Here is a 12,439-nt window from a genome sequence, read left to right as displayed (position 1 = left end):
ACTTCTGCAATTACAACACCCTCTATCTTCACTTCGCCGGCCGAGGAGAAGAGGACCTGCGAGAGGGAGAGCATAAAGCCTTCCTCTTCTACTGGTACAACAAATACGTTTGTTGTACCAAGTTAAACAAGTGTTTGGTCGAGAACATGCCGGTAGCCGAAGCCCTGGCTAGTGGTCACGTCTTGGCACTGAGTTCCAATATTCTTGCCCAACTTTTCTGCTGCCTGGCCGATGCGACCCTCCACAAGGTCGACCCACACCAGAATGGTCATCTCTGGGTCTTCCAACTCTGGTTGCAGGTATACTTCGCCTCCCTTCGGCCGGCCATAGCTGAATTCTCACCAACAGAGGCGCTTGGACCTCAACTGGCCTCTCGACCGACACCTCCCCATCAAGCCGAAGAGGTATTTCGGTACCTCTTCGCTCTCGACGACTTCTCCAACGACGAGTTCCTAATATGTCGTCGTCGAGACTATCCTTCCTCCATCAGGTTGCCTACCTCCCCATGGAGCGCGGAGGAGGACGCCGATCTTCGTCAGACCTGGGGGTCGTTTGTGCTTGCTCGCGACCTCCCTCTCGGCTGTGATGGGAAACGGTCAGGTTAGGAAGTATATCATCCGAACTTCCTTGCCCGACAGCTCGGCTACCTTCAGGGCTGCCCATCCCCCTTCTCTCCTCCCGAACGGTCCTAAGCCGTGGACGCGAACCTCGTTCCTCTGAGAAGGAGTGTAGAACCGCCGTGAGGGAATTCCAAGAGCACTGCCAAAAATTCTGGCTTCGACCAGCCACCCCAGAAACTCATTGCACCGACACCTTCGGTGAATGGTGGGAAAATTACACCCAAGAGTTCTTTAGTGCGCTGGTCGAAGATGTGGTGAGCAGACTCTTCGGCGACCGACCTAAGAAGGCCTCGGCCCCTCATACTCAAGGTACCTGTTCCATTTTCCTCATTTCCATCAACCTTGCATATTGATTTGCCTTACTGAATTGTCTTCATCTTTTTAGGTAGTCGGCCTTTGAGAAAGACGGAGGCAGTTGCCGCTGCTACGGCCGGGAAAAAATCGGTCGTGGCCCAAAAGGACAAACCCGCTGGTAGGGCCGTGCTGATCAAACGGCCTCGCCAAGAGGCCGGGCCGGCTATCGAGCCTTCCCCGCCTGCCAAGCGGGTCAAACAACTGGCGAAGAAAGGTGCACGGGAGATCCACGTTATCTCCAGCCACACGACGACTCCCAGTGCTTCCCCTTCTCCCGCCGCCGGCCATTCTGGGGTCAAGAAACAGTCGGCTTCGGCCATAGAGACGGCCCCAGCGCGGCCTGCCTCTGTGGCCGGCGAATCAGTTGTACTTCCCTCTGTCGAGAAGGCACCTGTCTCACAACAGGCGGTTCCTACGACCGAGGGAACCTCTCCCAAGAATCCAAATCCCACGGTCTTTGTGTTGGAAGAGAGTGAGGGGAGCGACGAGGTCCCGCTGGCGCGTCGTCCTCATACTCGTCAACAACCTCCTCCAGTATCCGAGATGGCGGTTCAAACCGGCCCCTCCTCGGCTAATCGTGGCAAGCGCACGGTCGAGGAACCGACCCCGGTGGCCGAACCTCTCGTTCATTCTCAGGACCAGGACGTCCCTGCCTCCACTGAAGCAGCTGCGCAGTCGGCCCATCGGCAGCCGACCGTGGCAAACGGCTGCTCGAGGAACCCGAGGCCACGGCGGAATCGCCGGTCCATCCTCAAGACCAAGGCTTCCACATTCCTCCACAGGAGGTTACCTCGGCTTTTGTAAGTACCTTCAATTTTCCTCCTGATTGCTTTTCTGCTTTAGAATTCTAAACAAGGAAAAACTAAATGTCAGGTGCCTGTACATTCTTTTCACCGTCAATTCTATGCGCCGAAGGGCGTTATCTATATTTCCTGGCCGCCTCAGTGGCCATCAAACGTAGATAACCTCCATCGGCCGCGTGAAGTGAGAAGCAATCTGAGACACTGGGCTCGGCCATTGAGTTCTTTAGGTTCGAGCAACGACCCTGGGGACATGGCCGAGGTCTCCTCTCGGCAGGTTAAAAAACGACACCTTCTTGCTATTCTTGTCATGACTTCCTTTAAGCTTAACCTTGACTATTCGTGCAGGCTTCATGGGAGGTTGAATTCAAAGCTCTCATTTCCAGCACGACCGCAGAGTCTAGCCCTTCGGCCGCTCCGACCGAGGCTGCCGATCCAAGCGCCCTAGCCTAGTTGCGAGAAGTCCTGTCGCTCTCATCATCGCAAGTACTTGAGCGCAACGGTCTTGATCTGCTCGGCGTGTGTCTGAACGACCTTGGAGCCGACGGTCGCCTGAGCGGAGATGCCATTGTTCGGGCATCGTCTGCCTTGGAGCGCGTTCGGGAGACATTTAGCATCTTCCAGACTGCTCTGAAGGCCGAACAGGACCTGCAAGCCGCCACGGCCGTTCAAGACACCCTCCGTCCGAAGATTGACGATCTACGGGCAAAAGGAGAAGCGTTAGCCGAGCTCGACCGTCAGATGGCCGAACTAGCAAAACGCCGGTCGGTCATTGCTTCTGAGCTTGCGAGGGACTTCGAGTCAGGCGGGAAGGATCGCCTAACTGAGTATGCGGCGGCCAAAAAACGGGTCGAGCGCCTGAGGCTGGACAAAAAGAATCGGCAAGCCGAAGTCATCATGGCCGACGTGCGGTGGTTGGAGTTGAAAGCTCTGCTCAGCACTCTTCTTCCCTCGTCTCCTTGAATGTATTCGACCTACTCATTTTTGTAATACCTATCAATTTTAATGGAATGATTTTTTCTACAACAAAATTTTTATTCACGCATTTCCCATGTGACCGGATAGTATTTCTTCAAGAACTTCCCATTAATCGGTAATTTGTGAACTACTCCAGTCCGGTCTTTAAGATGATACGCCCCTTTGCCGTATACCTTATGCACAATGAACGGCCCTTCCCAATTCGGCGACCACTTGCCGAACCTAGGATCTTTTATTCCTACGGGCAACACCGTTTGCCACACCAATTCACCCTCGCCGAACGTTTTCTGTCATACCTTTTGATTATAGGCTCGCTCGACAATCTGTTTTTATGCCACCAGTAAGTTATAAGCGTCAAGTCGCGCCTCTTCCAAATCTTCTAGTTCCTGTCTCATGGACTGATTATATTCGGCGCTAAACAAACTACTTTGTTCAATTAATCGCAACGAATTTATGCTCAACTCGACTGGTAGCACCGCATCGTGTCCATAAGTCAATGCGTATGGGGTTGTTGCAGTCGCCGATCGGGGCGACGTTCGGTATGCCCATAATGCCTCGTTCAACTTCAAATGCCACACACCAGGCATTTCTTTTATTATTTTTTCGAGGATGCCAATCAACACTTTATTACTTGCCTCGACCTGCCCATTCGCCTGTGGATAATACGGTGTGGACTGTTCCAGCCGAATTTTCAAATTGGCCGTGTATTCCTTAAACCTTTCGGTTGTGAAGATTGTTCCATTGTCGGTTATGATCGTTTCTGGCACACCGAACCGGGTCACAATGTGTTCCTCCACAAAATCGCAAACTTCTTTAGATGTTAACTCGGCATATGATTTTGCTTCGACCCACTTAGTAAAGTAATCAGTTGCGACTATTATCCATGCATGCTTAGCAGCTCCAGAAGTCGGCGTGATTTTACCGATTACGTCCATGGCCCATCCTCTAAACGGCCACGGCTTAATGACCAAATGTAGCGATTCGGCCGGGACCCTTTGTATAGGCCCATGGATTTGGCACTGCACGCATCCTCGTGCAAACTCGATACAATCTTTCAGTATTCTCCGCCAAAAATAACCGTGTCGTCGGAGTAGCCATCGCATTTTCCGTCCAGACTGGTGAGCTCCGCATACCCCTTCATGAACCTCTGCGATCGCTCGAGCACTCTCTTGGGGGCCAAGGCATAGCAATAACAAACCATCTTCGCCCTTTCGGTACAACTCGTTCTGGTACGTGACATAGTTCGTGGCGTGAGCCCGTGTCCTGCGACTATGTTTTCCGTTAGGATTGTCAAGGTACTGCATAATGGGCTTTCTCCAATCATCTGGTACTGCCTCGGCCGCGCAAATTTCTATAGAGTCCTGCCGATCTAACAATGAAGGCAAGGACATGACCCTGGTGCGTATCACATTGTCTCGACGGAGGATTTGCTGATCAACCAAGGCCGGGTATAATTGTTGTAATATTGGTATCTCCCGGCCTAGCTTGCCCCCCAGGAGTTGTGCACCGGAGGCGATTTGAGCCAACTCGTCTGCGTCGGTATTATGAACCCGAGAAACATGCTCGAATGTAATACCGTCAAAGGACTCGGCCAAATAGCTGGCGACCATGTGGTAAGGCGCCAGAGTACAACTCATGCAGCGAAAAGACCCATTAATTTGGTTAATCACTAGTTCAGAATCCCCGAGGACGAGGACACGAGTGGCATGTAGGTCAAGAAGGAGGCCTAGACCAATGACTAAAGCCTCGTATTCGGCCTGATTATTGGTGCATTCGAAATCCAATTTGAGCGAAAAATACCAACGATCGTTGTGATGAGATTGAATGACGATGCCTACGCCGGCCGAGGACGAAGTACTGGAACCATCGAAATACATCGTCCAATAGTTATCGCGGGTCACCACCATGCCAATCTCGACATCAGCACCCCCGAAATCGTAAGGCGAAGGGTGCTGGGCAAGGAAATCGGCCAACGCCTGTCCTTTCACAGCTTTTTGCGGCACGTATTGCAAACTAAACTCAGACAACGCCATCGTCCATTTCCCAATTCGGCCCTTCACAATTGGCCGGGTAAGCATGTACCAGATAACGTCGGTCTGGGTAATGACTTGGGTGACCGACGGGAGCATGTAATGCCGAAGCTTGGATGCAGCGAAGAACACGGCGAGACAGAGCTTCTCAACGGCGGAATAATTGATCTCCGGAGGACTCAGATTACGGCTGAGGTAGAAGATAGCCTGTTCTCGTCCGGCATCGTTGTCTTGCGCGAGGAGGCAACCGATGGACTCGTCGGCCGCCGAAATGTACAGCTTGAGAGGCTTACCGCGCTGAGGAGGGACCAGGACATATGGGTTTGTAAGGGAAACCTTGATCTGCGTGAACGCCGCCTGGTGCTCCTCATTCCACATGAACTTATCTGAGTCCTTGAGCTTCAAAAGTGTGGAAAATGCTTTCATTTTACCTGCCGAATTAGCAATAAATCGGCGTAAAAAATTGATCTGGCCGAGTAAGGACTGTAATTGTTTCTTCGTTGTTGGGGGTGAGGCGGTGATGATTGCGCATGCCTTATTCTCATCGACTTCAATCCCACGATGGTGTACGAGGAAACCAAGAAAATTCCCGGCAGATACACCGAAGGCACACTTGGCAGGATTCATCTTGAGGTTGTGCTGACGCATACGGAGGAAAGCCTGTCGGAGATCGTCCAGATGTGTCTGTCGGCGTTTAGATTTGACGACAACATCGTCGATATAAACTTCGACGATGGTGCCAATTAAATCATGGAAGATGGTGTTCATCGCCCGTTGGTACGTGGCGCCGGCATTCTTGAGGCCGAATGGCATGACAACCCATTCGTAAGTGCCGAGTGCCCCCGGGCAACGGAAAGCAGTTTTGTGCACATCGGCTTCGGCAATAAATATTTGGTTGTATCCGGCATGTCCATCCATAAAGGATAAGATCGCATGATTCGCCGCGACATCGATTAACAGATCTGAAATCGGCATTGTATACTCATCTTTGGGCGTTGCCAGATTCAGATTTCGAAAATCGGTGCAGATGCGCAGTGCACCACTTTTCTTTAATACAGGAACAATATTCGCCAACCATTCGACATATCGAGCTGTCCAAATGAACCCGGCTTTCAAAAGCCGAACTAGTTCGTCCTTGACACTGAGTTGTACTTCGGTCGAGAATCGACGAGGTGGCTGACGGAAAGGCTTGAATCCGGGCTTAATACGTAATTCATGCTCGACCAAAGCACGATCTAAGCCGGGCATTTCATGATAACTCCAAGCAAAACAATCTTTGAATTCCGTAAGCAAGGCCCGCAACTCGTCCTTCATTTGTTGAGGAAGTAACGCACTAATAAACAAAAGTCGTGGGTCATCGGCCGTCCCAACATTAATCTCTTCCAAAGGGTCCTTAACAAGAGGCCGATGATCTTCGAGCTCGGCCGAGGCGGCTTGAATTTTATCAAAAGATAATACAGGCCCATTATCTCCCTCAGCAAGGAACTCGACGAGGTTGACGCCCGAATTTGGTTGTTTAGATATCGTATACCAATGGGCCAGCAGTCGTTCCATAGTAGATGAAACCGCGGCCCTACGTGCTTCCCGATCGGCGTCAAACATCGGTTTCGGGGAGAAAGTTAGCTAATCCGAGTCTCGCCGAATCCTGCTGGACAGTCTCGGCGCCAACCTCGATAGCTTTCTGAACGGAAATCCGAGTCGGCCGTCCCTCTTCATTGAAGCCTTGCAACGTAATATAGCCGACGTGATCATCATAATACCGTGCTTGAATCATGTTGGCTTCGAAGGGCTGGCTATCGGCCGGATGAACAGTGACCGATTTGCCGTCCCAAAAGACAAGCACTTGGTACAATGAGGAAGGAATACAGCTGGTTTGATGAATCCAATCTCGGCCGAGCAGTGCATTAGACTCGGTTTTGGAATCAAGCACGAAAAAGGCGGTCATATGGGTGCGACCGGCAATATTCACAGTTAACGGAAGCACACATTTGGTGTGGGACTTGTCACCGACAAAACTGCTCATTGTGATCCCTGACGGAATAAGTTCATCATTTGAACGGCGCAAGACCTTCATGATGTTCAGGGGCATGATATTGACAGTAGCTCCACAATCGACAAAAACTTTAGAAACCGGATATCCCTCGATGTGTGCCGTTACATACAATGGCTTTAAATGGTGAAGCTTGGCGGATGATAAACGAGGGAACAATTCGGCCAAAGCAGCCTTTAGACTATCATCTTTTGTTGTTGGCTCGCCTTCAGCAATTGATACAAAATCCACATGGCCGGGTTCCTCAGCAACCACATCTCCATCGAGGAAATTTGGTTGAGCCGTGCTTGATTGAAAATCAGCAGGTAACACATGAACCATACTGATTTCCATATTATCCAAGACTGACGGGCCCAACTGGTCAAGGCCTTCCTCGTTCGGTTGGTCAGCGACTACGTATTCAGTTATCGTCAGAGTCGGACAATGAGATTCTTCCGTCCCTTCTTCAATAATGTCACTCGGCGGAGCCGCTTCGGCCACTTGTTGGTTCTGCGTGACCGTCTCAGGTAAGGTCGAGATTGACAATGAACTTGGGGTCAAAACCTGAACCTGCTACTGGTAGTGTAGCCGAGCATCCCTAGTGTCAAGATAAGCATCCAGACGGGCAATACGTGCGATTTCATCGGTCGTAAGGCCGAAGAGAGAAACCGCCGAAAATACTTCAAAGTGATACCGTAAATACTGAAGGTCCTTCAGCGAGAAAGGAAGGTCGGCTGCATTGATATCGATGTACGGGTCGACTTCAAACCCAAAAACACGAGCTTCTCGTATATGCTGGAACCTTGCTTTCAATCCGGGGTCTGAGGTCTTCTGGATGATCCGCTCGGCATCCGGACAAGTCAGGATCAGATCAATGGTGTCCTGGCATGCCTTCGGCAAACCATACAGATCGTTGGCCGAATGACTCTTATGAAATTCTCGCATATACTCTAAAGACTCCCCAAGGAACGGGGGATGCAAATTCCGTCTAATTTTGACCAAAGGCTCTTTCATAGCTAGCGGGGACAATTTGCTTTCGGCCTCTTGCCTGAAATGTTCAAGACGTGCCTTCATTTCCCCTGGTCGAATGAGAAGTTTGATCCGTTTATCAGCTGCTTCAAACATGGTCTCGACATCTTGATCGACCAACCGTTTCCCTTGAGCCAACTCTGTCATAATTGCTGGAGGTGGTCGCTCCTCATCAGTGGCAACTGTATCATTCGGCCGCCACTTAGGGGCCGAAGCTTCTTGGGCTACTTGTCGTCGAGCCATGCAATCTATCCGTTGATGCCGGCGTTTCTGAGATTTGGACAACGCGGTGTAAACGCCCCTCGAAGAATGGTATGTATACCAACGTTGATCTCTAGGCTCGGGAGGCTTGAAGGTCTTTTGACTCCGCGATGATCGTGAACCGCTAGAATTACGCTTATAGTAATCATCGTCATAAAATGAAGCATCAAAATCGAGGCGCCGCCTGACCGGGGGTGTTTCTTCCATCCGTGCTTTAGGACCGAGCCTCCCAAAAACCCCATGATGTTGGTTTTCATTGGCTATCTTCTGCCGAGTTACGGCCATGGGTTGCGAAGAAGGCTTCTCCTCTGGTTCATTGTCGACCTTTGCTTTACATTTCCTGCACAGAACCGCCGTCCCACTATCTTCATCGGCGCTACACTCCGTCATAGATTTGACAATAGCGGGCCCCGTTAAGGCCGCATATGGTTTATTTGAACGCGAATCGGCCATGAACCGTGGCCGAACATTCTGATTCCGCGGGCGTTGTGTCTCAACCACTTCAGCCTTGCCTTTCCCTTTGTCCTTGGGTAGGTACGCGTCGACCATATTTACTGTCGCCGTGGGGAACAGATCAGTATCAACACTCATCCTCTTCTCGGGGAACTTTAGTTTGCCATTATCAATCCAGCTTTGGACGTTATCACGAAATACGACGCAATTGTTTGTCGCGTGTTTGCTCGAATTGTGGTATTTGCAATACACCTTTCCTTTAAGCTCTTCGGCCTTAGGAATGTTATGACCGGGCCGAAGCTTAATGATTCTTGCTGATAACAGTTGGTCAAAAATTGCGTCAGCCTTGGTGATATCAAAAGTATAAACCTTTGACGGTTTCGATGTTCCTTCAGTGGCCGAGCGACTTTTGGCTTCTCTAGAATCAACCTGAGTCAATGCCTTGCAAATGTATGGCTTATCTATTACTATCTCAGCCGCATCCACACTAACACATTCATCATCGGTTGATGCATAATTGACAGTAGGGTTCTTGTAAATCGTTCCCCGAGTTGGAGTCTTCGAAGTCTTTTCCTCGCGGAGCAAATAATCATACTGCTCGACATGTTGGGCCAATTCGTACATATCCCGAAAATTTGCCCCCAAGAATTTCTTTTTGTATTCGACGTCAAGGCCATTCAAAGCAAGCCTGACAAATTCGACTTCGGGTAAGGGCACTCGACACCAATTCCTAGCCGATTTGAACCTGGTAAGATAATCCATTGGTGACTCATCAGATGCTTGAGCCATCCGTGCTAACGAAGAGACTGACATCTTCATCCCCGGCCAATAAAACTGCTCGTGGAACTTCTCGACCAACTCCTCCCAGTTTTGGGCGGAATTAGGCGGGAGATTGATGTACCAGGCAAACGCCGAGCCGGTCAATGAAAAATTGAACAGCCGTAACTTGTGGAAATCACTATTAACATCTCCGCATTGCGCGGTGAACCGAGCCACGTGCTCCAACGAAGACAGGGACGATTCACCAGCAAAAAGACTAAAATCTGGGATCTTGAAACCCTTCGGGTATCCAAACGTCTCCACGTAAGTTGGGTACGGATGGATAAACTTGGGAAACTTCGGCGCTTTCTTCATGGCCGAGTCGATCATCCGCTGAACTTCAGTCATATCAACAGGTGTTGCTTCGACCCTCTGGTCGGTCCCGTCCGACCTACTATTCGACCCTCCTCCTTTCTCCAAATTAATTGGTTTGAGCGGGGCAGGAATAGGCTCGGCCGGTACAATCGGTACCAGGTTATTTCCTGGTAAACAAGGTTGGCGAAGATCGAAAGGCCTGCTGCCACCAACTTGACTAACCAGCATTTCGAGCAGCCTGGTTTGTCGATCATTGGAACTAAGTATTGCGTCATGCAGCTTGTCAATGCCTCGGCTAAACGTCTGCTCGACTGACCGAGACTGCTCGTCCAGTCGCTTTCGAAGAAACAACCTTGTTGGTGGGTCAGATCCTTCACCACCATCCTCGTCACACTCTTCTACTATCCCTTCAGTGAGAATGTAGGTGTTCCTGTTAGGGATTTCTGGACCGCGGAGTTGACTGCCGATATTAACTTCTCTCTCTCGGCGAGTCGCGCTTGTGGACTCAGGTGTACCAACGCTAAGGGGATTCTGCACCTGTGGCACACTCTGTCCTATGCTCTGACTCGGTAAATCGGCTGTCGACTTTCCCATAGTGGTTTTCTTTTTTACCGATCGTGTTTCAATTGGCATGAACTTCGTAGTTTAGCATTGGGTCCCACCGGGCGTGCCAAAATGTTGACCCTAGAAATTACAAAGCCTACGTGGCGCGCATGCCGAGTATATTCTAAGCTAACTACGTCCTTCGGTGATTGCGGGGCGTGCCAACTCGTCGGCCGAGGCTCAGCCGAGGAGTAAATTTGATGATGTTGCGTTGGGTCGCGCTACTGACTTCTGCGTCTTGCGATTGCGGCCGAGAAAGGAACACGTCTCGGCCTCTTGGGCTCTCGAGCCTGAAGACAAGGCTGCTATGTCTTACAAAGTTCACGAACCGAATTCGGCTTGCAAGGTGCCGAATGTAATAACTGTGACACCTCACCTCGCCGAGAAGGCTAATGAGATGACCTCGACCAACAAGGATTCGAAAACCCTTCTCGACCGAGACTTGGATAGGTAATCGACCGTTCTCGCCGCAGTGCTGTTGATGCCAACGGAAGATACTGCGAGACCGACCGACTCTACGGTGACAGAGCTATCTATGCCGACTTAAGATATCACCGGTTGCTTCCACAGTGCTGTTGATGCCAACGGAAGATGTGTCAGCGAAAAAGGAAAAGAAAAAAAATCTCAAGTTGTGAGAGTTTGCGCAGGGCAATTTTGTGTTGATTTTTGTGGGCTTTTCCATTGCTGAATGTCTTGTATTTATAGTAGCAGAACACCGAGCCCGAGTTCCAATCCTATTCGAACTAGGTTTCCCTCTCCGGATTAACATTACCTCGATCAGTCCTATCTCTGCTAGGACTACGAATCTAGTCCTTAACTGAGCCGGATTCGCCTTCTAGTTTTACTGATCTCGTCGAGGGTCCCTATTGTATTAGGACTCGACTTGCACTCTGATTTAACCGACCTAGGCTTGGAAGCCCATGAGCTGAACGCCCCATGACCCTCTCGCCGTACAGCTTCCCGGGCCGAAAGTGATTCCTCCCTCGGCCCAAACTGTTATTTTGGGCCCAAACAATGACTCAATAGATTGAACGTCTTACAAGAAAAAACATATTTCTACCTTGATTTTTTGCAACAAAAAACATTTTAATTTACGCATTCGAAAACTAATTGCTATTAAAATCTGGAATTTTGATGCGAACAAGTTGAGAGACTCATCCAATTGGAATTACTCGAAAATCTGTCCGTTTGATCACTTTTTACTCAAGAAGAAGTGAAATGTCCTATATTAAAAATATAGTTTAAAGTATCAAATTTGTCACAAATAACCAATAAATTATAACTAAGATTAGAGTAAAATATATAATGCAATATCGACTCATCACTAACAATGAAACTTTTTATAATATCCTATTGCTATTTCAAGCATGCCATCAGAATTCCTTTTGAATTCCACTCGTTAAATATAAAAGTCGTCCTCTAATTTAGCTAAAGAATTACCAGCACCACCTTTTCGTTAATATGGCCCAGTGGTAAAAAAATTGTATGTACGAATCAACTAGTTTAATGAAGTCTTGCAACAAAAATGCTATATTCTACCTTGACTTTAGCGGCAAAAGATACTTCAATTACGCTTTTTCAGAAATTGACGGTAGTTTTTATAATATTCTTCTACTATTTTGAGCACAACACCAAAGGATTTCTTTGTTTTTCATCTTCAATGTCACGTTTATCTTCAAATTTGAGAAAAATAAAAGTCATATATATTGTCTTTTCATTGAGGAATTTATATCATATATTTGCCTTTATATTAAAGGTTATTTAGGTTAATATATTTTTTTTAAAATAATTATAACCATATCTTGCTTAGTACTAGGTATTAATCTTCAATCGTAAATGAGAGATCTTAAATTCAATTATTTAAAGATTTAATAATATTTTTAGAACCAATCTTTAATGATAACAGATGATGCTAAAAAAGAGATTAGACACACTGTTTGAAGGGAAGTGATCACGATGACTGCAGCAACCACAAGAATAAAAAGTAGAGAGCATGGAGATCGAAAGAGATTGTTTCAACATTGCCTTCCACTTCTGCGTTATGCATTGATGTCCTTACTAAGATCAGTAAAGAGATTTATTCGGAACAGTTACTTCCTCGGATTAATAAGGTTTGTTAACCTCGTCCCTGTCAAGCTTTGAGTTTCA

At 48.6% G+C, this 12,439-nt stretch overlaps 1 protein-coding gene across 1 annotated transcript; it reads left to right on the top strand.

Annotated features, from left to right (window-relative positions):
• Nucleotides 1–457: 457 nt before the first annotated feature.
• On the top strand, nt 458–2,227 carry LOC139191659 (flocculation protein FLO11-like). Its single transcript, XM_070812646.1, has 3 exons — nt 458–554; nt 1,006–1,673; nt 2,123–2,227. The coding sequence occupies exons 1-3, from the start codon at nt 458–460 to the stop codon at nt 2,225–2,227; spliced, it is 870 nt and encodes a 289-aa protein (XP_070668747.1).
• Nucleotides 2,228–12,439: the final 10,212 nt, after the last annotated feature.

The sequence above is a fragment of the Malus domestica genome, chromosome 15 (assembly GCF_042453785.1).
Source record: "Malus domestica chromosome 15, GDT2T_hap1".
NCBI classification, from domain to species: Eukaryota; Viridiplantae; Streptophyta; class Magnoliopsida; order Rosales; family Rosaceae; genus Malus; species Malus domestica.
This window is presented reverse-complemented; position numbering and strand designations above follow the sequence as displayed.